Source organism: Trachypithecus francoisi, unplaced genomic scaffold (assembly GCF_009764315.1).
Source record: "Trachypithecus francoisi isolate TF-2019V2 unplaced genomic scaffold, Tfra_2.0 Lachesis_group13, whole genome shotgun sequence".
Taxonomy (NCBI): Eukaryota; Metazoa; Chordata; class Mammalia; order Primates; family Cercopithecidae; genus Trachypithecus; species Trachypithecus francoisi.
This window is the reverse complement of record NW_022681458.1, coordinates 106,337,212-106,361,628: the sequence shown is the minus strand read 5'-3', so window position 1 is coordinate 106,361,628 and position 24,417 is coordinate 106,337,212. Positions and strand designations below refer to the sequence as shown.

At 38.3% G+C, this 24,417-nt stretch overlaps 1 protein-coding gene across 1 annotated transcript in view; it reads left to right on the top strand.

Annotated features, from left to right (window-relative positions):
- THSD7B (thrombospondin type 1 domain containing 7B) overlaps positions 1–24,417 on the top strand; it is a 927,497-nt gene that overhangs the window by 636,100 nt on the left and 266,980 nt on the right. The window contains 2 exon segments of the mRNA XM_033231647.1: positions 6,317–6,511; positions 12,642–12,905. Coding sequence (XP_033087538.1) covers positions 6,317–6,511; positions 12,642–12,905 — 459 coding nt within the window.

The following is a 24,417-nucleotide window of genomic DNA, read 5'->3' as shown; positions in this document are numbered from 1 at the left end:
TTTATTGCATCTATTTGATTCTTCTCTCTTTTCTTCTTTATTAGTCTTGCTAGTGCTCTGTCCATTTTGTTGATCTTTTCAAAAAACCAACTCCTGGATTCATTGATTTTTTGGAGGGTTTTTTGTGTCTCTATCTCCTTCAGTTCTGCTCTGATCTTAGTTATTTCTTGCCTTCTGCTAGCTTTTGAATGTGTTTGCTCTTGCTTCTCTAGTTCTTTTAATTGTGATGTTAGAGTGTCAATTTTAGATCTTTCCTGCTTTCTCTTGTGGGCATTTAGTGCTGTAATTTTCCCTCTACACACTGCTTTAAATGTGTCCCAGAGATTCTGGTATGTTGTATCTTTGTTCTCATTGGTTTCAAAGAACATCTTTATTTCTGCCTGCATTTCCTTATGTACCCAGTAGTCATTCAGGAGCAGGTTGTTCAGTTTCCATGTAGTTGAGCAGTTTTGATTGAGTTTCTTAGTCCAGAGTTCTAGTTTGATTGCACTGTGGTCTGAGAGACAGTTTGTTATAATTTTTTTTCTTTTACATTTGCTGAGGAGTGCTTTACTTCCAATTATGTGGTCAATTTTGGAATAAGTGTGATGTGGTGCTGAGAAGAATGTATATTCTGTTGATTTGGGGTGGAGAGTTCTATAGATGTCTATTAGGTCCGCTTGGTACAGAGATGAGTTCAATTCCTGGATATCCTTGTTAACTTCTGTCTTGTTGATCTGTCTAATGTTGACAGTGGGGTGTTGAAGTCTCCCATTATTATTGTATGGGAGTCTAAGTCTCTTTGTAAGTCTCTAAGGACTTGCTTTATGAATCTGGGTGCTCCTGTATTGGGTGCATATATATTTAGGATAGTTAGCTCTTCCTGTTGAATTGATCCCTTTACCATTATGTAATGGCCTTCTTTGTCTCTTTTGATCTTTGATGGTTTAAAGTCTGTTTTATCAGAGACTAGGATTGCAACCCCTGCTTTTTTTTTTTTTGTTCTCCATTTGCTTGGTAGATCTTCCTCCATCCCTTTATTTTGAGCCTATGTATGTGTCTGCATGTGAGATGGGTCTCCTGAATACAGCAGACTGATGGGTCTTGACTCTTTATCCAGTTTGCCAGTCTGTGTCTTTTAATTGGAGCATTTAGTCCATTAACATTTAAGGTTAATATTGTTATGTGTGAACTTGATCCTGCCATTATGATATTAACTGGTTATTTTGCTCGTTATTTGATGCAGTTTCTTCCTAGCCTCGATGTTCTTTACATTTTGGCGTGTTTTTGCAATGGCTGGTACCGGTTGTTCCTTTCCATGTTTAGTGCTTCCTTCAGGGTCTCTTGTAAGGCAGGCCTGGTGGTGACAAAATCTCTAAGCATTTGCTTATCTGTAAAGGATTTTCTTTCTCCTTCACTTATGAAACTTAGTTTGGCTTGATATGAAATTCTGGGTTTAAAATTCTTTTCTCTCAGAATGTTGAATATTGGCCCCCACTCTCTTCTGGCTTGTAGAGTTTCTGCCGAGAGATCTGCTGTTAGTCTGATGGGCTTCCCTTTGTGGGTAACCCAACCTTTCTCTCTGGCTGCCCTTAACATTTTTTCCTTCATTTCAACTTTGGTGAATCTGGCAATTATGTGTCTTGGAGTTGCTCTTCTTGAGGAATATCTTTGTGGCATTCTCTGTGTTTCCTGAATTTGAATGTTGGCCTGCCCTACTAGGTTGGGGAAGTTCTCCTGGATGATGTCCTGCAGAGTGTTTTCCAACTTGGTTCCATTTTCCCCCTCACTTTCAGGCACCCCAATCAGATGTAGATTTGGTCTTTTTACATAATCCCATACTTCTTGCAGGCTTCGTTCATTTCTTTTTCTTCTTTTTTCTTTTGGTTTCTCTTCTCGCTTCATTTCATTCATTTGATCCTCAATCGCTGATACTCTTTCTTCCAGTTGATCGAGTCGGTTACTGAAGCTTGTGCATTTGTCACGTATTTCTCGTGTCATGGTTTTCATCTCTGTCATTTCGTTTATGACCTTCTCTGCATTAATTATTCTAGCTATCAATTCTTCCACTCTTTTTTCAAAATTTTTAGTTTCTTTGCACTGGGTACATAATTCCTCCTTTATCTCTGAGAAGTTTGATGGACTGAAGCCTTCTTCTCTCGTCTCGTCAAAGTCATTCTCCGTCCAGCTTTGATCCGTTGCTGGCGATGAGCTGCGCTCCTTTGCAGGGGGAGATGCGCTCTTATTTTTTGAATTTCCAGCTTTTCTGCCCTGCTTCTTCCCCATCTTTGTGGTTTTATCTGCCTCTGGTCTTTGATGATGGTGACGTACTGATGGGGTTTTGGTAGGTGTCCTTCCTGTTTGATAGTTTTCCTTAACAGTCAGGACCCTCAGCTGTAGGTCTGTTGCAGATTGCTTGAGGTCCACTCCAGACCCTGTTTGCCTGGGTATCAGCAGCAGAGGTTGCAGAAGATAGAATATTGCTGAACAGTGAGTGTACCTGTCTGATTCTTACTTTGGAAGCTTCCTCTCAGGGGTGTACTCCACCCTGTGAGGTGTGGGGTGTCAGTCTGCCCCTAGTGGGGGATGTCTCCCAGTTAGGCTACTCAGGGGTCAGGGACCCACTTGAGCAGGCAGTCTGTCCATTCTCAGATCTCAACCTCCGTGTTGGGAGATCCACTGCTCTCTTCAAAGCTGTCAGAGAGAGTCATTCGGGTCTGCACAGGCCTCTGCTGCTTTCCCTGTTGTTTTTTTAGCTGTGCCCTGTCCCCAGAGGTGGAGTCTACAGAGACAGGCAGGTTTCCTTGAGCTGCTGTGAGCTCCACCCAGTTTGAGCTTCCCAGCGGCTTTGTTTACCTACTTAAGCCTCAGCAATGGCGGGCGCCCCTCCCCCAGCCTCGCTGCTGCCTTGCAGTTAGATTGCAGACTGCTGTGCTAGGAATGAGGGAGGCTCTGTGGGCGTGGGACCCTCCCTGCCATGTGTGGTATATAAGCTCCTGGTGTGCCCATTTGCTTAAAGCGCAGTATTGGGGTGGGAGTTACCCAATTTTCCAGGTGTTGTGTGTCTCAGTTCCCCTGGCTAGGAAAAGGGATTCCCTTCCCCCTTGCGCTTCCCAGGTGAGGCGATGCCTCGCCCTGCTTCAGCTCTCACTGGTCAGGCTGCAGCAGCTGACCAGCACCAATTATCCAGCACTCCCTAGTGAGATAAACCCAGTACCTCAGTTGAAAATGCAGAAATCACCGGTCTTCTGTGTCACTCATGCTGGGAGTTGGAGACTGGAGCTGTTCCTATTCGGCCATCTTGCTCCGCCCCCAATATGCAGTGTATTCTAAGTTAGATACTTTCTAGAACTTGAAAACATCATTCAGTTTGGTTTATCATAGCTGTTAAATTATAAACATATTCAAAAGAAATTATGTAATAAAATATTCTAAAATAATTTATTGTAATTGAAAAAAATGTTTTTTATATATGTCAAGAGGTTTAAATTTCAGCCACGTGTGTTGGCTCACACCTGTAATCCCAACACTTTGGGAGGTCGAAGTGGGCAGATAACTTGAGGTAATGAATTTGAGACCAGCCTGGCCAACATAATGAAACCCCATCTCTACTAAAAATACAAAAAAATTAGCCGGGCATGGTGGACACTTGTAATCCCAGCTACTCTGGAGGCTAAGGCATGAGAATTGCATGAACCCAGGAGGCAGAGGTTGCAATGAGCTGAGATCGCACCACTGCACTCCAGCCTGTGCAATGAAGCGAAACTCCATCTCAAAAACAAAAACAAAAAAAAAGGTTTAAATTTCACATAGTAATGCTTTTGAAAGTATTTAAAATGTGTCTTCATGTTTTTCAGTGCATTGTCAGTTTGGAAAAAAAAATTAACTTGGCAAGATAAAAGTTCTCTAAATTGACTCTAAATTGGTTATCTAAACAAGCAATTCAAAGAACATTTGCTTGTACCCTACTTAAGATAAAATGTTTTGCTGTATTCATCATTAATGGCTGCAATATTCCCAACAAAGAAAATGCAGGTGATGTTGGCTTGATGTGTGATGGATTTTGTTCCTGCGACGTGTGTAAAAACAAAAACAAAAAATATTCTGAATGAATGAATAGCTCCACCTGCCACAGAGCAGATGTACAAACTGGGAAGTATTGTGTATGCATCCATTGTCATCTTAGCTAATTCCTTGCTTCTAAAGCATTAGATGGGTTTGTCTTTCACCAAGACAGTGGTTCCAAGGTTGAGAAATGTTGATCTAGATAATATAAATATATATTCTTTGAGAGTCTATAATTAACCAGAGTGAAAAGGATACACCAAAATATTGTCTTTCACCAATCTATATATATATATAGATTGATGGTGTTCAGACAGACGTATTATCTGATGTGCTCAGAATAAAGAAATAAATTCAGAATACAAGAAGAGTGGGCATCTGAAAGGAGCCCCTATGTACACTTACCCTGCGTAAGAGAAGTTTATATAAAAAGTTTTTTTAACAACGTGATCCTAAGCTGTGGTCTTTTTGTTCCTTTCACATAGTAGATTTTAAAAAACTGTAAAAAAGGTGATCCTAAACTGTGATTTCTTTAGAATGATGAATTCAGCAAATATCCATTAACACACAGCATGTCTAAGGCATCATGCCAAATATGGGTAGTTGGTAGACAGGGTAGACCAGAATTACGTGGGCCATTTAAACACAAAGATATTCCCTGCTTTCTCACCCAGAGATGTTGATACGGCAGATCTGAAATGGTACCATGGAATCTGTGTATCCTCATATACATCCATGGTTAAGAATTAGAAGAGTTGTTTTCAACTGGGGCAATTTTGACCCCAAGGGAACATTTGGCAATGCCTGGAGAGAGTTTTGATTGTCACCAGTTAAGAGGGGTGTATGCTACTGGCATCTAATGGGTAGAGGCCAGAGATGCTGCTACATATCTCACCACGCACAACATCCATTTACACACCCACATAAAACTGTCCAATCTAAATTTTCAATGGTTCCAAGGTGGAGAAATGTTGATCTAGATAATATAAATGTATATTCTTTTAGAGTCTATAATTAACCAGAGTGAAAAGGATACACCAAAATATTGTGCAGTCATTCATAAAATAAAACAAAATAAATGGCATTCGTCCAAAGAATTCAATAAAAATTTAAACAAAATTTTAGAAATGTGTTACCTCAAGATTATTATTTTAAGGAATGACTAGAGAGTTCCTAGTTGAAAAAGTGTGTATGAGAAACTTTGAAAAGCTATAAACGACTAAAAAAGCTATAAAGAACTAAAAGTAGAATTACCATTTGGTCCAGCAATCCCACTGCTCGGTATCTACCCAGAGGAAAAGAAGTCATTATTCGAAAAAGATACTTGCACATGCATGTTTATAGCAGCACGAGTCACAATAGCAAAATCATGGAACCAACCCAAATGCCCATCAATCAATGAGTGGATAAAGAAACTCTGACAATGAATATATATATATATACACAGACACCCACACATATGTTTATATATACATATATATATAAATGTATATATAAACTTGGTGGGAACTTGGTGGGAACAATGGGAGGGGGCGAGGAATAAAAGACAACAAATAGGGTGTAGTGTGTACTGCTTGGGTGATGGGTGTACCAGGTTCTCACAAATCTCCACTAAAGAATTTATGTAACCGAATACCACCTGTACCCCAATAACTTATGGAAAAATAAAAATTAAAAAATAAAAGATATTTGCAGTGGAAATGATCTGAATAGATTATGCTTGTGCTTGAAAAAAATGAAAAATTTTAACTGGTTCCTGAAAATAAGGAGAAAAATGTTTATTTACAGAGAGCAGAAATTCCTTTAAAAATACTGACTGTGAAGTGCAAATAGGTCTAATTCTCTAAGTGCCATCTAAACAAGCAAAAAAAAAATCACATCTAGGAGGAGTCTATATGATTTTTTAAAAGTGGTTTTGTCCTTTTTGTGTCCTCATCTTACTCTTATAGATTCCCTTTCTTAGTTTTATATCATCTCTAGAGATTAGATACTGAGGAGCAGGAAGTACAATAAATTACTGGAAGTTATTTTGGTTGCTGTCAATGCAGGGTTTGGATTAATAATGAAACCAATTAAATCCTCAAATACCTCCAATGGCAACAATAAAAATTTAATTTCCAGACAGAAATAAGGTTAGCTATGTTGAACACAATTTGCACCATTCGTGAAACCCAAGTTTTTAAACCTTGGGGGTTTCTGCTGTCTTGTCAAAGAACCAGCAGCTGAGTGATTTAATCAAAATAATAACAAAAGAATCCATGCTTTTTTTCAGCTGTCTCATGCGTCTCTGATGACAACCAGTCGGCAGAAATGATGGAGTGCCTCAAGCAGACAAATGGCATGCCTCCCCTTGTGCAAGAATGCACGGTCCCATGTCGAGAAGACTGCACCTTCACTGCTTGGTCCAAGTTTACACCCTGCTCCACGAACTGTGAAGCCACAAAAAGTAGGCGGCGACAGCTCACAGGTATAGTGTGCGTTTTACACTTTAGCATCAGGCAAGCTGAACATCTCTGGATCTTTTGTGTAGAATGTGAGGTCCAAAGGACAGGAATTTGCATCAGGTCTCTCCCTCTCTCTCCATTCCTCAATACATGTCTTCAAACTCAGAACAGTGCCTGGTATGTAACATGTACTCAATTAGTGTTTGCAAAATGAATGAAAGATGTGAACTATTTTATAGCTATCAAGTTCCTCTCTATATAGTTTTATAATCTTTGCAGTCATAAAAGGCATTTTATTCACTAACTTCTTTTGAGTAGGTAATGGCAAAGTTTGTCCTGTGCTATCATGCCAGGATCTCAGTGAGCTTGAAGGCAATCACCGATTTGGAAAGATGATCCAAAACAGATCTAACTGACATCATTGTCTTTTGCCGTTATCTTATAAGCAATTTAACATTTTAAAATTTTACTAGTGTAAGGCAAAAATCAAATTACATGGACTGATTCTGCTTTTGTGATATTAATTGTGAGTTCTGTTTTCAGCTGCAAAATTTAATGGAAATTAAAGCAACTAATTGTTTAATTGAATTCTGGGGGCATTTTTTGCCTGCAGTATGCAAATAATTGATGCACTAGTGTATTTTACTACTTGCCTAGATAAATATCCCACAACTTCTCTTAACTTCTTATGCATTTGTATATGCAGAAAACGAAGAACCAAAGGAAAATGCCAGAATAATCATTGAGATAATGAAATTGGTGTTGACTTTGGAGAATTAAGCACAGATGACCATTTGTTCTCATGAGCAGTTGAAGTGCTAATTCTGTTGGTTTCAACACTCTTTTGTCCGAATGCATTGCTTACCTGATCACATTTCGACTTGAAATCACTATTACGGATTTAAGTAATCCACTAGAGCCTTTAATGGGATTTCTGCACACAAACTGGAAGTCCATTTGTAAGCGTAGGTGAAATGCATAACCATAAACAGAAACACCAAACAAGAAATTCTGTGCTTCGTGCCCTATCTTCCACAAAAATGTGTGCCACATAATTTTATGCAACATTGCTTGTTTCTAAGATACAACAAATTTCTCATAGAAAAACAACACAATGAGATAGAATGTATGTGACAGGAATATTTGAAGTTCAGGGGCCAATTAATGAAACTTTGTTTGCCTATACAAACATAATGCATCAGAAGCCATTACTCGGCAACTCTTTATATACTTGAGATGAGAGAGAATTTCCTGTAGAGAGAAAGGAAGTTTTTAATTAGTGGCCAGTTTTTTTCTTTTTTCTTGAAAGTTTATTGATGATAGTTTACACCTACATAATGAAAATGGAAAATATTGAAAAGCCTAGGATATTTATTCATTTTACAACCAGCACCATTTATGTTATAAATTGTTAAAACTCCAATGAATTTGACTTTTATTTAAAATGTTCCTTTTATATAAATATTGAAGAATAGCTATACTTTTTTTTCTGTAAACTCTAATCTAAAAATTACTCATACTAAAAGATTGTTTGAAATTTCTTTTCTAAATTATTAATGGCTGTACTTTCAGGTGGCTAATTGACCTTTGTGTATCTTTATGTCTATGTGGCACCAAAACAAGTTAGCAATTTCATGAAATACATGAGTTTAAAAAAAAAACAAAACAGTAAAATGAATCATTTAATATCACTGTTGAAAAAAAATCCCACTAGTGAATTGAAATATTTTCACTTTTCAAGACTTATTTTTATTGTCGTGAAACTAATGCTTGTATTTTGTTATCCCTAAGTAATTTGGTAGTAAATGCAGTAAACAATCTCTAACATGAATGCTACTGAAAGCCTTGGACTCAAACTCCAAAGCCATGTGATTCTTTCTCTCTTTAACACAAACACACACACTAAAACATATAAACATAAATACAAGCCACTTCATTGAATATGGGGCCATACAGGATATTTAACCTTCTTTTGTCCATTTGTAACAAGAGGCTTTAATTCACTGAGCATTCTGTATGTTGTACCCAAACTATGTCATCACACGTTTTAGACTCAATAGTATTTAAAGCAATTGTTTATAGAATGCCAAGAATATTCCATTTATTAGATAGAAAACCTATCCAGGTTTTATATATATTATATGGAATATAATATACAGATATTTATTTATAATAACTAGATAACTAGTACATATTCTGACTTAAGGAAGAAAAGTCTTTAGAATTGTACTAGGGATTGATTTTTAATATTAACTTGTTCTGAATCCAAAGGTTAATGCTGACTTTGATTAGTATATAATCAAAGTAAAGGACCACTGATAATTTGTTTCTTATTGTGACAACCGTATCTGCATTAACTTGCTTAAATCCTTCATCAAACAGTGATGCTATGTAATTAATAAGGATATCATAAACATAGAGGCAGCACATATTTGTACAGAATATTTGTTCTGCTGGTAATTTCTGGTCACCTTGTAGATGAATATTTTTTTTTTTTTTTTTTTTTTTTGAGGCGGAGTCTCGCTCTGTCTCCCGGACTGGAGTGCAGTGGCCGGATCTCAGCTCACTGCAAGCTCCGCCTCCCGGGTTTACGCCATTCTCCTGCCTCAGCCTCCCGAGTAGCTGGGACTACAGGCGCCCGCCACCTCGCCCAGCTAGTTTTTGTATTTTTAGTAGAGACGGGGTTTCACCGTGTTAGCCAGGATGGTCTCGATCTCCTGACCTCGTGATCCACCCGTCTCGGCCTCCCAAAGTGCTGGGATTACAGGCTTGAGCCACCGCGCCCGGCCGAATATTTTTTTCTTTAGGTTTTTCTCCTCCCTCTCATTCTCTTTTTTTCTCCTTCCTCCTTCTCCTTTATCTTTTTCTTTTTCTTTTGTTTTACAACTTCCTTTTCTCAATTATTCAACGAATATTTTTTTGTTTACCGCTTATGTGTGCTAGTCCTTGGTAATACCAAAAGGGAATCAATAGACATGATCCTAACTTAAGAGAGCTTACAGTGTAATTGGAAATATGGCAAGATTTTTACTGGATATAATTACAGTTTAGTTTCTGCTATAGTAGCTGTTGTATTGGGTGAGGTATTGAAACAAATCCTATTGTTGTAACAAATTATCACAACATTGCTGGCTTAAAGCAGCACAGATTTATTATTTTACAGGTCTATAGTGTTTCACAGATCTAAATAAAGACAAGATGTTGGTAAGGCTGCATTTCTCTCTGTAGGCTTCAGGGGACAATGGTTTCCTTTCATTTTCAAGCTTGCAGAGGCTGTGCATGTCCTTGGCTCACATTCCCCTCCATCTTCAAAGCCAGCAACATTGCATCTCACTAAACATTCTTCCATGTTCAAGGATGGTTTTCTGGAGGGAGTAACCCGTGAGTTTTAATGTGAAGAAGAAGGAGGTGTTAGCTAGCCTATGGAAGGATGATAGAAATTGTGGAAATTTCTGGAGTAAGCATACAAAGGCCAGAAGCAAAATGAGTAATTTCTAGGAACTGAAAGAGGCTCACTATGACTGTATCGTAACGTGCTAGAGGCAGAGTGGTACAATGTAGGCCAGAGGCAGATACAAATGGGCACAAATCATATAGGTCCTTAATGACCCTAGGGAAAGAGCCTGGACTTCATTCTGTACTATGGTAAGCCACGGCAGAGTTTTCAGTGGACAAGTGATTTGATGAGATTTGTACTTTGAAAGCTGGCTCTGACTGCAATGTGGTGGACAGATTGAAGGTATAGAGGTATGACGGCAACAAGATCTTGGAGGAATCTGCTGTAATTTCAGCTGCAGATTTGCAGGTGGGGCTAAACATGGGTGACACCCATTGGAATGGAAACAAATGGACTGATGCAATGAATCTTTAAGCATTTGAAGTGCTATGCCTTTGTCATTAATCAGATGTAGGGGGTTCAACAGAATAATTCAGAACATTCCAACTTTTAACTTGGTGATATTGGTAGAATTGAGAAACACAGGAGAAAGAAAGGTGATGTAAAGAGAATGGGTGTGATTGGTTCTTTAGGTGTAGATTTTTCAGTCTATGGATTAGAAGCTTGAGCAAGAAATCTTGAATGAAGACATTAATTTAAAATTGAAGAAATATGGATGATAATTTAAACTCTTCAAACGAGTGAAGTTGTAGAATCAAAAGAGAGACGAACCTAAGATGGTGCCTTGGGGAACCCCATCAGTTTAAGAGAGGTAGAGAAGAAAAATAGTTTACCAAGTAAAAATAAATAATATATGGCAAGAGAGAGGTGGGGGCATGCGGTGAGAGTGAGGAACAAAAAGATATGTTACGATGGAGCTTGGAAAGAATATTTCAAGAATGAAAGTGTAGTCAACACTCTGAACTATCATTGAGTGATTAGACCTGAAAGATAAGGAATCAAAGATATTCCAGGGCTTTGGCTTTGTTTCTTGTTTTTGTTGTTGTTTGTTGCTCGCTTGATAACAGTGGTTTCCAGAAATAAGTAGACAGAATCCAGGGTTAAGTGGATTTAGAAGAGAAATGAAACTGAAGAGATGGAGACTGAGAGATTCAACAATATTTTATGGAAGTTTGAAAACAGGGAGGTCTTGAACTTGCTAAATGCTAATAGGAAGGAGCCACTCACTAATTACTGATATATCTCTCAGCCAGTACATTTTCATGGCTGTGATGGAGGCTGTGCTTTTCAGACTTATTCTAGTGTCCTAATGGTAGAGGCAAGTGAATACCTTCTATCAGAAGTATAGCTGAATCTACTACCAGATCAACTACAGGTCCTGCAGAAATTCTTTTTTTTTCTTTTTTTCTTTTTTGAGACATAGTCTCACTCTATCACCCAGGCTAGAGTGCAGTGATGCGATCTCGGCTCACTGCAACCTCTGCCTCCTGTGGTCAAGCGATTCTCCTGCCTCTTCCTCTTGAGTAGCTGGGATTACAGGTGCATGCCACCACACTTGACTCATTTTTGTGTTTTTAGTAGAGATGGGGTTTCCCTATGTTGGCCAGGCTGGTCTTGAACTCCTGATCTCAAGTAATCCTCCTGCAGCAGCCTCCCAAAGTGCTGGGATTACAGGTGTTGTGAGCCACCATGCCCAGCCTAGAAATTCTTATTTATTGCAAATATAAGCATCATGGCAGACCATAGAGCCAATCATCCTGTCAACAACTCTAGAATTATATGTAATGCAAACGATGTAGCAATGAGAAAGTAGCCCATGCATCAATCAGCTTGTATCAGGCATTTTCAGAACAGCCATAAACATAGAAAATAGACCAATAAAACTGCTTATATATTTTATAATCAGCCATGACTCTAGCTAATGACTAACTAATGAGAAAACAAAAGGTGGAATTATTAGATCTAAGAAAATTTTTAGTAATCTAGAGGAATCGTGTTGACAGCAAAGTTGAATCAAGTTACAGGCTGATTCAGAATCCACTAAACATGATTACCAAGTGTTTATGACTGTGAAAAATGACACTGCATTGTCTTACTCAGAGTTGGGACCACAGCTAACAGGTCCATCAAAGTGAATTGGTAAGGTAAAGTCATATTCCAGAATACTTAAGTTAGAAGAATCTCTCAAAATGAAAGAGCTTTTTCTCTGGTTAAATTATCCAGTATGACTTGATCATTTATTTCAATTTATTCTTTGTATAGATGTTTGGGAGCTGCCTGATGGCAGAGACCAAAATGAGTTTAACTTCGTCCATCTATCTCATTGCAAGAGACCTCTACTAAAAAGAGAGGGAGTTAACCACTTAGATGCTTTCGTTGGTTCCCTGGCAATCATTAGTCAAGGAGAATGAGGACAGGGTTATCAATATGTTTTTTCCAGCAAACTATAGAGAAAATAATATTAAATAAATTAACTGGAATTCTCTAGCTGTAGCAAACATCTTCCAAATATTTTATGCCACTCTCAAACATTAAACCATTTTCTACATTTTTCAAATTAACTTGAATTTCACAGTTGTTCTGGGAGTTGTTTTCATTGTCTCAGGATTACTTTCATGGAAAAAGAGTGAAGAAAACAAAGGCTTTATTTTATTTAAGGTTTAATATTCTAAAAGTTTACAAATACAAAAGTGTGAGTGACTTTTAACAAAACAGCAGATAGACATTTAATATCTCAATGTCTCTTGTTGGAACAGGGAAAAGCAGAAAGAAGGAGAAATGCCAGGATGCTGACCTTTACCCTCTAGTGGAGACAGAATTATGTCCTTGTGATGAATTTGTATCCCAACCTTATGGAAACTGGTCAGATTGCATTCTTCCAGAAGGCAGAAGGGAGCCTCAGCGAGGACTGCGGGTACAAGGAGACAGCAAAGAATGTGGAGAAGGCATGCGCTTTCAAGCAGTAGCCTGCTCTGATAAAAATGGAAGACCTGTTGACCCCTCCTTCTGCAGCAGCTCTGGTAAGGAGATGGATGAAGAGTAACAGATGAGAACACTCACACACAGTTTGGGAGGTTTTTCTCAGGTCCAGAATTAATAGCCCTGCTCTATAATAATTGTTTGAGTTCTCCTTTGTCAATAACACATTGTCTCTCATAAAATATGGACAGATGAAATGCATACATCTGCATCTCAATGATTATCTGGAATGTGATGGTGCTGGATCCCTGACTCATTTCATTCTCTACTTCACCTTTGTTTATTAGCCGCCTGTTTACTGGTGGTCAGCACTGCTGCTCCACTTCACTGAGAAAGCCAACGCCAAGTACAAACAAATAAGCTCCGTGCTGTTTTTTGGTGCTCTGACAATATACATAGAAGGCATCAGAACTTGAGTGTCTTCAAATGTAGTTGAGAAAAACAATCAATGAAAAAGTTGATTTTAAAAGTTTCACTATATAAAGTAGAAGTATACCCAAGTTAATAGAATAAAACTATAGAAAAAAAAAAAAAAAAAAAAACGGAGACCATCTCAGAGAGTTTTGTGAGATGTTAATCCAGGAAAATACTGTTTTTGAACCTTAATTGGGAGAATTTGAAAGATCTGGGTGTATGGAAAAAGGAGTGGAGGTTAAATACAGCTGGGGTGAAAGTTGGTGAAACAGGCTGAAAGCAATCATTACAATGGAGCTTCTGAATTTCCTGCTCTGTTTTTCTTTTTTTTACTAGTTTTTTAAAAAAGAATAAACAAGTCTAGAAATAAATGGGTAGATGTTGGTCTTAGTCATCAAAGTTTTGTGTACTAATAAATGTTCTCAGTAATACCAGAAACTCAAATTCAATTATAGTATACAAACTAAGTAAATGATAGATCTTCTTTATTCCCAGCATACTAGCTATCTTTAGTTAAGATATGCCCGTATCAATTATGGATCAATTATGGGCATTGCACTTTGACTTATCTAGTCTTGGCATAGATTATTCGGAGGTTTAATTATGCTCCGAGGTCACCCCAACCAAAATTTTTAATGCAGGCGTAGTAGTTTGGGTCCGTAGATTTATGTGGGTTTTGGTTGCATTAATACATTAAAGCTCCATAGGGTCTTCTCGTCTTATTATTTTATGTCTGCCTCTTCACTGGCAGGTCAATTTCACTGGTTGAAAGTAAGAGACAGTTGAACCCTCGTGTTGCCATTCATACAAGTCCCTATTTAAAGAACAAGTGATTATGCTACCTTTGCACGGTCAGGGTACTGCAGCCGTTAAACATGTGTCACTGGGCAGGCAGTGCCTCTAATACTGGTAATGCTAGAGGTGATGTTTTTGGTAAACAGGCGGGGTTAGGCTTGCTGAGTTCCTTTTACTTTTTTTAACCTTTCCTTAAAGGCATGCCTGTGTTGGATTAACAGTATAAGTAATACTGGCTTGTTTGTATTTATTAATATTAGGCTGTTAAGCATCGGTGAAGTTTTTCGGTCTGATTTAGGCTTATGCGGTGGAGAAGATGTTCATGTTACTCACACTAGCATTATTGCTTCTATTGTGTAATAGATTAATCCAATGTGATGTGGAGAGTTCAGTGAGATGCTTGGGATTTTTAAAGTAATTAATGTTGAGCTTGAACGCTTTCTTAATTGATGGCTGCTTTTGGGCCAACTATGGAAGTTAAGTTTTTTACTCTCTATATAAGGTTTTTTCCTAGTGTCTAAAGAGCTGTCCCTCTTTAGACTAACAATTAAGTTTACAGGAGGATTGTGTGGTTCTGCGGGTAAACTTAAGGTTTAACTGAGATTCTATCTTGGATAACCAGCTATCACCAGGCTTGGTAGGCTTGTCACCTCTACCCACAAATCTTCCCACTATTTTGTTACATAGATGGGTGTGCTCTTTTAGCTGTTTTGGGGTAGCTCGTCTGGTTTCAGGGAATTTGGCTTTAGTTCTCTTTGCAAAATGGTCTCTAATTAATTCATTATGCAGAAGGTATAGGGGTGAGTCCTTGCTATTTTGTGCTTGGTTAATTTTTTTTCATCTTTCCTTTGTGGTACTGTGCCTATAGCGCCGAGGTAAAATTTCTATCGCCTATACTTTTGTATGTGTAAATGGTTTAGTATATACTAATTTGGTAGTAGTATTGATTAGATTTTTTTGGGCTAGTGTTAGCTCAAGGCAATCAAGTGATACTGATATCTTCTGGGTGTAAGCTGGATGCTTTGTGTTGAGCTATGCCTTGATTTATCCAAGTGCACCTTCCAGTACACTTACCATGTTACGACTTATCTCCTCTGTATAAATGTTGGGGTGTTTAGTTAAGTTAGTCCTTAAATATATTTGAGGACAGTGACAGGCGGTGTGTGCGTGCTTCATGGCCTAATTCATTTAAGCACGCTATTCTTAATTTACTACTAAATCCTCCTTGGACTTTTAGGTTCCATAAAAGCTATCGTAGGGTTTTCTGGGGTAGAAAATGTAGCCCATTTTTTCCCATCTCATAAGCTACACCTTGGCATAACGTTTTTGTGTGGGCGTTTGCGCTTACTTTGTGACCTTTGTTAGGGTTTGCTGAGGATGGCGGTGTATAGGCTGAGCGAGAGATGGTGAGGTGGATCGGGGTTTATCGATTATAGAACAGGCTTCTCTAGGGGGATGTGAAGCACCGCCAAGTCCTTTGAGTTTTAAGCTGTTGCTTGTAGTGTTCTGGCGAGTAGTTTTGTTATTCTAACTATTGAAGTTTAAGGCTAAGCATTAACTTCGGTGGGGTATCTAATCCCAGTTTGAGTCTTAGCTATTATGTGTTCAGAAGTTTTAAAGCCACTTTTGTAGTTTATTTTACATCAGCTAAGGTTTTACAATTTAGGTGGAGTTTAGCTTTATTGTATTAGATCTAAAACACTATTTACGCCGGTGTCTATTAGCTTGGGTTAATCGCATGGCCGCGGTGGCTGACACGAAATTAACCAATCCTGAATATAGCATAGCTTAGTTAAACTTTCGTTTATTGCTAAAGATTTGTCACTGCTGTTTCCCGTGGGGGTGTGGCTGAGCAAAGTGTTTTGAGCTGCTTTGTGCGTGCTTGATACTTACTCCTCTTAGTCATGGTGACTTATAGGGTGTCTTCACCGGAGTGGGGATGCTTGCATGTGTAATCTTGCTAAGAGTTAATAGAAAGGCCAGGATCAAACCTGACCTTTCTATTCTGTTCATGGGGTGTGCAGACCTATCTAGGCTTTTTCAGTGTCTTGCTTTGGGTATATTAAGCTACATAAACGGAAAGATAATTATGAAATGCTGTCTTTGGGGTTGTGGTGGTAAGGGTGTGGGTTTGGTATTGTGTAAATATTTGGGAAAAGAGAGAGAGAATGGGGTCAAGAGTGGTAGGGTGAAGTAAATTTTTATTAGTTGAGGGAATGGCAGTTGAAGTTGTGCAAACTAAAAGATGAAAATGCAAGGTCTGGCCAGGTTGACTTAAGGCTTTTGTTTTAGGGGTTTGGCAAAAGTGAATTTATGGGGTGAAGGCCGGAGATGGGGGATGGGGGGTTTGACATAAAATTTATTGTGGTTTTGGTAGCATAACGGGGGCGTGTTGTGTAGTTAGTCGTTAATATGTCTTACAAGCATGAATTAAATAACACCTTGTGGTATTTATGCGGGACTAGGATATTGAATGTAGGTGCGATTAATAATGGTATGGACTAGGAATCAAAGACAGGCGCTGCAGCATGTAATGTGGCAGGACCGGCTTTCTGCGATGGGGTCGCATGCAGACCAGAGATAAAAGATACCAAATGCATGGAGAGCTCCCGTGACTGGTTAATAGGGTGATAGACCCGTGATCCATCGAGATGTCTTATTTCAGGGGAACGTGTGGGCGATCTTAGTTCTATGGCCCTGAGGTAAGAACCAGATGCTGGATACAGTTCACTATAGCTACCCTCACGAGTTATGGGCCCAGAGGGAGGAGAATAGCACTCTTGTGTGGGATATTGATTTCACAGAGGATGGTGAACAAGGGACACCTAACTGAGGGGGTATCCATAGTGACGAGAAAGTATTTGACTGAAATGTGCTATGTCCGGTAAATGATGTGATGTGCTATGTACAGTAAATGACGTGTTGGTCGGTTGATATTCTAGGGGTCATACTGGGTCTTTGGATCTTGGGGTTATGTACTATAGTTGATGGATCTATTAGGGTTCTTGCTTGAAAGCATGTTTTGGAGGATGATTAGTAAATATGTAAGAGTATGTGCTATGTACAGTTAAACATTTATAGTACTATATAATATTCATGTTGGCTAGCAGTAATGCACGAATTACATGGGGGCATGTTAAAATGGATTAGTACTTAAGTAACTCTTTAAAGGTTGCACACCAATAGAATACAGAAAGTAGTTTAAATTAGAATGCCAGGTTCAGGTGTTGGCAGTGAAGTTAGGTGCTTTCTTTCTGAGTTGCCCTAGGGAGAGGTTTCCATTTCCGGTTTACAAGACTGGTGTATTGATTTGTACTACAAGGGCAAATTCATTTGAGTAGGTTGTTTTCGATTAGGGAGGCCAGTGGTATTAAGATTAGATAATCTTGTGGTGAAATATATAATGGATGCTATTTGTCCGATAATAATGAAGGGTTGGCTTACTGGTTGGCTTCCGATTCAGGTAAGGGTTAGTAGGATTGTGATTAGGGATCATAATAGGAATTGGCTAAGTGGGCGGAATGCTATGCTTTGTTGTTTGGATTTGTGGAGTATAGGTATGATTGTTAGGACGAGGATAGACAAAAGGAGTGCTAATCCCCCTCCTAATTTGTTAGGGACAGATCGTAGGATTGCGTATGCGAATAGGAAATATCATTCTGGCTTGATGTGTGGGGGAGTGCTTAGTGGGTTGGCTGGAGTGTAATTATCTGGTCACTTATAAGGTCAGGTGAGAATAGTACTAGTGTTATTAGAATGAGAATGAGAAGGGCTAGGCCTAAAATATCTTTGACTGTGTAGTAGGGGTGAAAGGTGATTTTGTCAGAGTGAGAGGAGATTCCGCAGGGGTTATTTGATCCTGTTTCGTGTAGGTATAATAGGTGTAGAGCTGTGAGGGTTGCGATAATAAAAGGTAGGGTGAAGTGAAGGGTGAAGAATCGTGTGAGGGTTGGATTGTCAATAGAGTATCTGCCTCAGACTCATTGAACGAGGTTAGTTCCAATATATGCAATTGCTGATAATAAATTTGTTATTACTGTGGCACCTCAAAATGATATTTGGCCTCATGGGAGTACGTAGCCTATGAAAGCTATTGCTATGGTTATAAGTAGGAGTGCAATGCCAATGTTTCAGGTTTCTAGAAGAAGAAATGAGCTGTAATACAAGCCTCGGCCCACACGCAGGAAGAGGCAGATGAAGAACATAGAGGCACCGTTAGCGTGGAGATAGCGAATAGTTCAGCCGTAGTTTACATCTCGAGTGATATGTGCAATTGAGGAGAAAGTGGAGGAAGTATCTGGTGAGTAGTGTATTGCCAGGAATAGGCCTGTGATAATTTGTAGAATTAAACAAGTTGCGAGGAGTGAGCCGATATACAATGAGATTTAATGACTTTTAAATTAATACTCTCATTGCTTTATATAGGCTTCCTAGATTAGTCTACATTAATTTCTGAAGTGATTGGACTTTCAGAAACATTAAATACATCACAAGAAAGTAATGGACCCATTTTAGGATGACTCTAATCTTTCTTTTCAGCTTGTATGTGCGCATTGGTTTATTCATTCATTTGAACAAAACGTTTTTATTGACCATCTGCTATGTACCTGGACATCTATGACTTGAGTGTACAGTTAAGGGGAAGTCAGAAACTTGTGGAGTTTACTGTCCAGTGGGGGATATAAATAAACAGATACATAAAAAGAATTTCAAGTTTTGATTAGCTCTGAGGATGCTGAATAGAAAATTTTTTGATAGACTTTAGGGAAGCCTTCACTGAAGTGACATAAATCTAAGATGTGAAGGGTAAGAAGGAGACAGATGCACAAAGCACATAACAAGGTTGTTTTAGTTAGTGGGATGTCCAGAAGATAAAAGCTAGGAAAGATGTGTTAGACATAAAAGAAAACCCTGTGGTTTGAGCTTAGAGAGTGAGGAGAGAGCTGTGTGAAGTGAAGTTGAAGAAGTATGTGGAATCTTGTGAGACAAGCCAAGGAATATGGATATAATTTAACTGCAGTCATCAGCTTGGAAGTAGGGTGGGTAATGTTATCCAATTTAGAGATTTTAAAGATCACTTTTGACTACTGTCTACAGACTGACTTAAAGAGGGTAAGGAAGCTGCTGGGAAACTCCTGTAGTTAATCAAGGAGAGACATGATGGTAGGTTAGACTAGGGTGGTGGCAATAAAGAAATACAGAAGTAATTTTAAGATGTAATTTAGAGATAGAATTGGCAAGATTATTCCAAACACAAGTCATCTTTTCTATATGTTATCTATCACTCATCCCTAATTTTGCATGAATTTATGGAGAGTTTTTTAATTTAGAAAATAATCATTTCAGATTAGAAATGAAAACATCTTGAAACAAGAGGAAACATTTGTAATTCAACCAATTTGCAATGCCATAGCAAAAGCTATTAGGGAATCTAAGAGACTTTCACCAAATGAAAATCGTGCTTTAATCAAAATTTACTGTAGCCTTATAACTTCTATGATACTTGTATTAATCTACTTTCACAGTATGTATTTTCAAAAACAGTTTTTTTTTTTAAAATAGCAAGTGAAAATACCTCATTGTGTCACTTCTAGGGATATGACATATACTTGTCTATCAAAGGAAAAAAATCTTTTAATGGTTACTAATAAAGGCATAGTTTTAAAAAGTATATACATATATATATATATATATATATACACATACATATATATATATATATATCCATGAATTGGAGTAGGACACTGTGGCTCATGCATGTAATCCCAGCACTTTGGGAGGCATAGGCAGGAGGATTGCTTGAGCCTAAGAGTTTGAGACAAGCCTGGTCAACATAGGGAGGCCTTGCCTCTAGAAAAAATAAAAAATTAGCCAGGCCTGGTGGCATGCATCTGTGGTTCCAACTATTTGGGAGACTAAGGTGGCAGGATCACTTGAGTTTGTGGAAGGTCAAAGCTTCAGTGAGCCATGATTGTGCCACTGCAGTCCAGCCTGTGTGAAAGAATGAGACCCTGCCTCTAACTATACATATATATGTATATGAATTAGCTCACTATTAAGAATTACATCATAGGTTAGGTGCAGTGGCTCACACCTGTAATTGCAGCACTTTGAGAGGCCAAGGCAGATGGATCACTTGAGGCCAGGAGTTCAAGACCAGCCTGGCCAACATGGCAAAACCCCATCTCTACTAAAAATACAAAAATTAGCCAGGTGTGGTGGCACATACCTGTAATCCCAGCTACATGGGAGGCTGAGGTGGGAGAATCACTTGAACCCTGGAGGCGGAGGTTGCAGTGAGCCGAGATTGTGCCACTGCACTCTAGCCTGGGAAACAGAGAGAGACCCTGTCTCAAAAAAAAAAAAAAAATACATTTTTATCATGGGCAAACTGAGGCACAGGGTAATGACCTAAATCTGGATCTCCCAATAAGAATGGTAAGTGCTTCCCCCTTTTAAATCTTTACTTGGACTTTGTCTTCTATTTGCATTTTAGACATGAGCAGGATTCCCCACGATGACATCAGGGAAACTTCTCATGAGGATAATTATTCTTCATCAAGCATAATATGTTCCATATGACCCCTATTGGATATACGTAACTGTGGGAACACAACTGCATAAATTCTGAGTTATCCGTACTAATGGATTCCATGGATAACTCAAACCACAGATAATCACAGCCGAGTCTGCTTGGCTTTGGGAATATCACGGTGAGGAGAAATATTAAATTGCAATTTATTTTTTAAAAAACTCTAAAATGGAGTTTGCTTCTACGTTCTGTCAACCCCTATTGGCTCTTAATGAGTTCCATCACTGCCTGATGCAAAAGTGCATGGTGTCGTCTCCATCTGTATGACAACAGGTCCAGTGATGGGACTACCTAAATTGGGCAACAAAATATCCCATGACAAAATTAAGATCCTTGAGGTGAGCCACTTCCAACCATGTTTCTTATATCAGTGTTTTGTTTTTTTTCCCCCCTCAAAGAACAGGACAAAAAAGTACTTCAGAATGCCAATACACTGAATTTTATCTCTCCCTGGCCCTGCCTTCATCTATCCCTTCATTCGGGTCTCTGCTGAATATCCCCTCATATCAAGTCTTTCCGATTCCTCTAATAATTGATCTACCTCATCACTTCCTGTTTCCCTTGCCAGTCTTTATGTTTTTTCATAGCACTTAATCACCAACTGACACATTATATATTTACTTTTTAGAAATGAGTGCTTATTGTCTCTCCCTCCAGTATATTGCAAAGTTCCAGAAGAGTGGAAACATTTTTAAATGTCTTTTATTTATTTTCAACTGCTGTATCCACAGCACCTATGTGTCAGAAATTTCATAGACTTTCAAAACACATTTTGGAAAACATGACTGAATCATCGGGTCCTGGTAATTTTGTCTCCAAAGTATGTGTCGTCTTTTCCTTTCCTTTTGCTATCCTCTGCACATATTGATGTTATGCTATTCTGTCTTGACTTATCCACCTGCTATCTGTCATGCCAGCAGCCAGCAGCCATCACACTGCCACGAAAATGTGTCCAAGCCATCGGCCTGCTTGCAGTCCTTCCTGGTCTCTTCTTTATATAGCAGCTCCTCAACTGGACCCTCAAGGACTCCCATGAGGATGTACTTCACCTGGCATGACCTTTTTCCTCCTCTCATGGGACTCTTCATGCTCTGGGTTAAGATCAGGTGCTACCCATTGCAGGAAGTATTTCCCCGTCTTCCACTCTTGTGTTTCTTTTTAGGACTACATTTAACTTTTAAAAATCCATGTAGATCTCTCTTTTTCTTACTAATTTGAGAGTTCATTGAAATTCATGACTGAATCATGTTCACTTCTCCATCCCCCATACCTATCCCAGGCTCTGGCCCCACGCAGGCTCTCAGTATCTGTTGGCTGAATGAATGGAAAGGCTAGTTTAGACAGGAGTCAACACACATATGCCCATATACAAGTTCTGAAGTGTGTGTGCAGTGTATGCACATGTTGTAACAGCCCTTTGGGTAGAACAGCTGTGTATAACAAAAGCAGATCCATAGAGAAGCCACCTGTGTAACACACAAAGAGCACAGAAAACCTTGTTCTATTTTGCCCTCAATGTATAGTTTGGGAATAGAGGTAATGAAATTGCATTGCTGCTAGTGGATAAGCAATGTTTTTGAAACAATGGAAGAATGCAGAAGGAATGATTTTTCAAGTGATCCAATGACAAAAATGTGAATAAGCTTTCATTCATCAAATTATGAAATGAAAGTGTAATCTGTTTTCTATCTGATTCTAGATAAATTATAATTGATTTAATAGGCAATTAATGATTTTCATTAATATATCATCCAGATGTAATTTAGCATTTGCAATTTAACAATTATAATTTCATTAATTTACTGTAATACATAAGTAGGTATAGATAGAAGATAAAGCAAAATAATAATCCTCATAAAGAATCTCTTTTTGGATTTAAGGAATAAATATTTACATGTTTGCAATCACTGGAAAAGTGAATTTAATATTAATACATGTAGAAAGTTTAGATTTTCTGTGTATGTGTTGAATTTTGCATATTGAAATACTACTCTTACAACTCTATATGAACAAGTTTATTTTGGCTGAGCTGGGAGAACATGCTTGGGACTGAAAATTATATCTTTATTAATCAAGGTGATTAAGATAGCTTTTTTTCTGATTCCAAGTCTAGGTTCAAAATTAACTACTTTATTTTGTCTTATTTTATTTTGTTTTTATTTTTATTTTATTTTATTTTATTTTATTTTAGACAAAGTTTCCTCTGTAGCCCAGGCTAGATTACAATAGCATGATTATAGTTCACTGTAACTTCAGAGTCCTGGGCTCAAGTGATCCTCCTGCCTCAGCCTCCTGAGTATCTAAGACTACTGGCTAATTTTCTATTTATTTATTTATTTTTATGTAGAGGTGAGATCTCCCTATGTTGCCCACCAAGGCCTCTGAAACTGCTGGAATTACAGGCATGAGCCACTGCAACTGGCCTAAGGAGCATTTTATATATGAAGTGTCCTGGCAAAGATTTGTGGATATCAAAGACAGGACACACATATTAATCTATTATGAGCAGTCTTCATAAGTCCAGTTCATGGAAGGGACTGAATAATTATATTATACCCTCCCTCCCAGAAATAAATAGAAACTTTCTAGTCATCTGAAATTCTTGCCAAATGACTCATTGCTTAGATCCTTTACACCTTTATGTTTATTTACTAAGACATTGAAAGGCTCTTCAATTCACCACTTGGGGAAGAATAATAGTGTTTGGACCAAGGACATTTGCATTGACAAGATAAAGAATATGTTTCCATGTTTTCATGTTGTGATTTTGCCTCTTTTGCTATTTTTGTTTCAACATGACCATAGATATAAATTTCATATAATATTGCTGCATTGGAGCTGTTTCTCTCTTCTGTCCATTTTTCTCCAGCCCCATTGCTCTGCCTTAGTTCAGGCTGCCTTATGTTTCTTGTAGAATCACTGCAGTGGTGACCCATCCACTGTCCTCACTCAGTCCTTCTTCCTGCCAGCCTTTCTCCCTTTACAAGGAGAAGGATCTTTCCTAAAGGCAAATCTGATTATCACTCCCATAGATTTTAAACCCTCAAATGGCAACCCATTGCCCAGACCTCTTAGAATGGGATACACACCCTTCATGATTTTACCCTCCTTTTTTTTTTTAAATCAGTATACAAGATTTACATATTTTCTGCATACAATTGATAATTTGAAACATTCATATAATCATATCAGGTTAAGTAGAATATTCATCACCTTAAATATCTTTTCTTTATGCTAGAAACATTCAGATTCCTCTTCTAGATATTTTGAAATGTACAATAGATTGTTAACTAGAGTTACTCTACTGATCTATTGAAAACCAGATCTTATTTTTTCCTAAGTATATATATGGACCAGTTAATCAACCTCTCTTCATCCCTCCTATTTTTTCCAGCCTCTGTTAATCACCAATCTACTCTCTATTTTTATGACATCTCCTTTTGTAGCTCCCACATATAAGTGAGGACATGTGATATTTGTCCTTCTATGCTTGGCTAATTTCACTCAACATAATGACCTCCAGTTCAATCAATGTTGCTGCAAATGACAGGACTTCATTCTGTGTAATGGCTGAATAATATTCCATTGTGTATATATTTCACTTTTTTTTTTTTAAGATGGAGTCTAGCTCTGTCACCCAGGCTAGAGTGCACTAGTACAATCTGGGCTCACTGCAACCACTGTCTCCTGGGTTCAAGTGATTCTCATGCCTCAGCCTTCCGAGTAGCTGGGATTAGAAGCACCTGCCACCA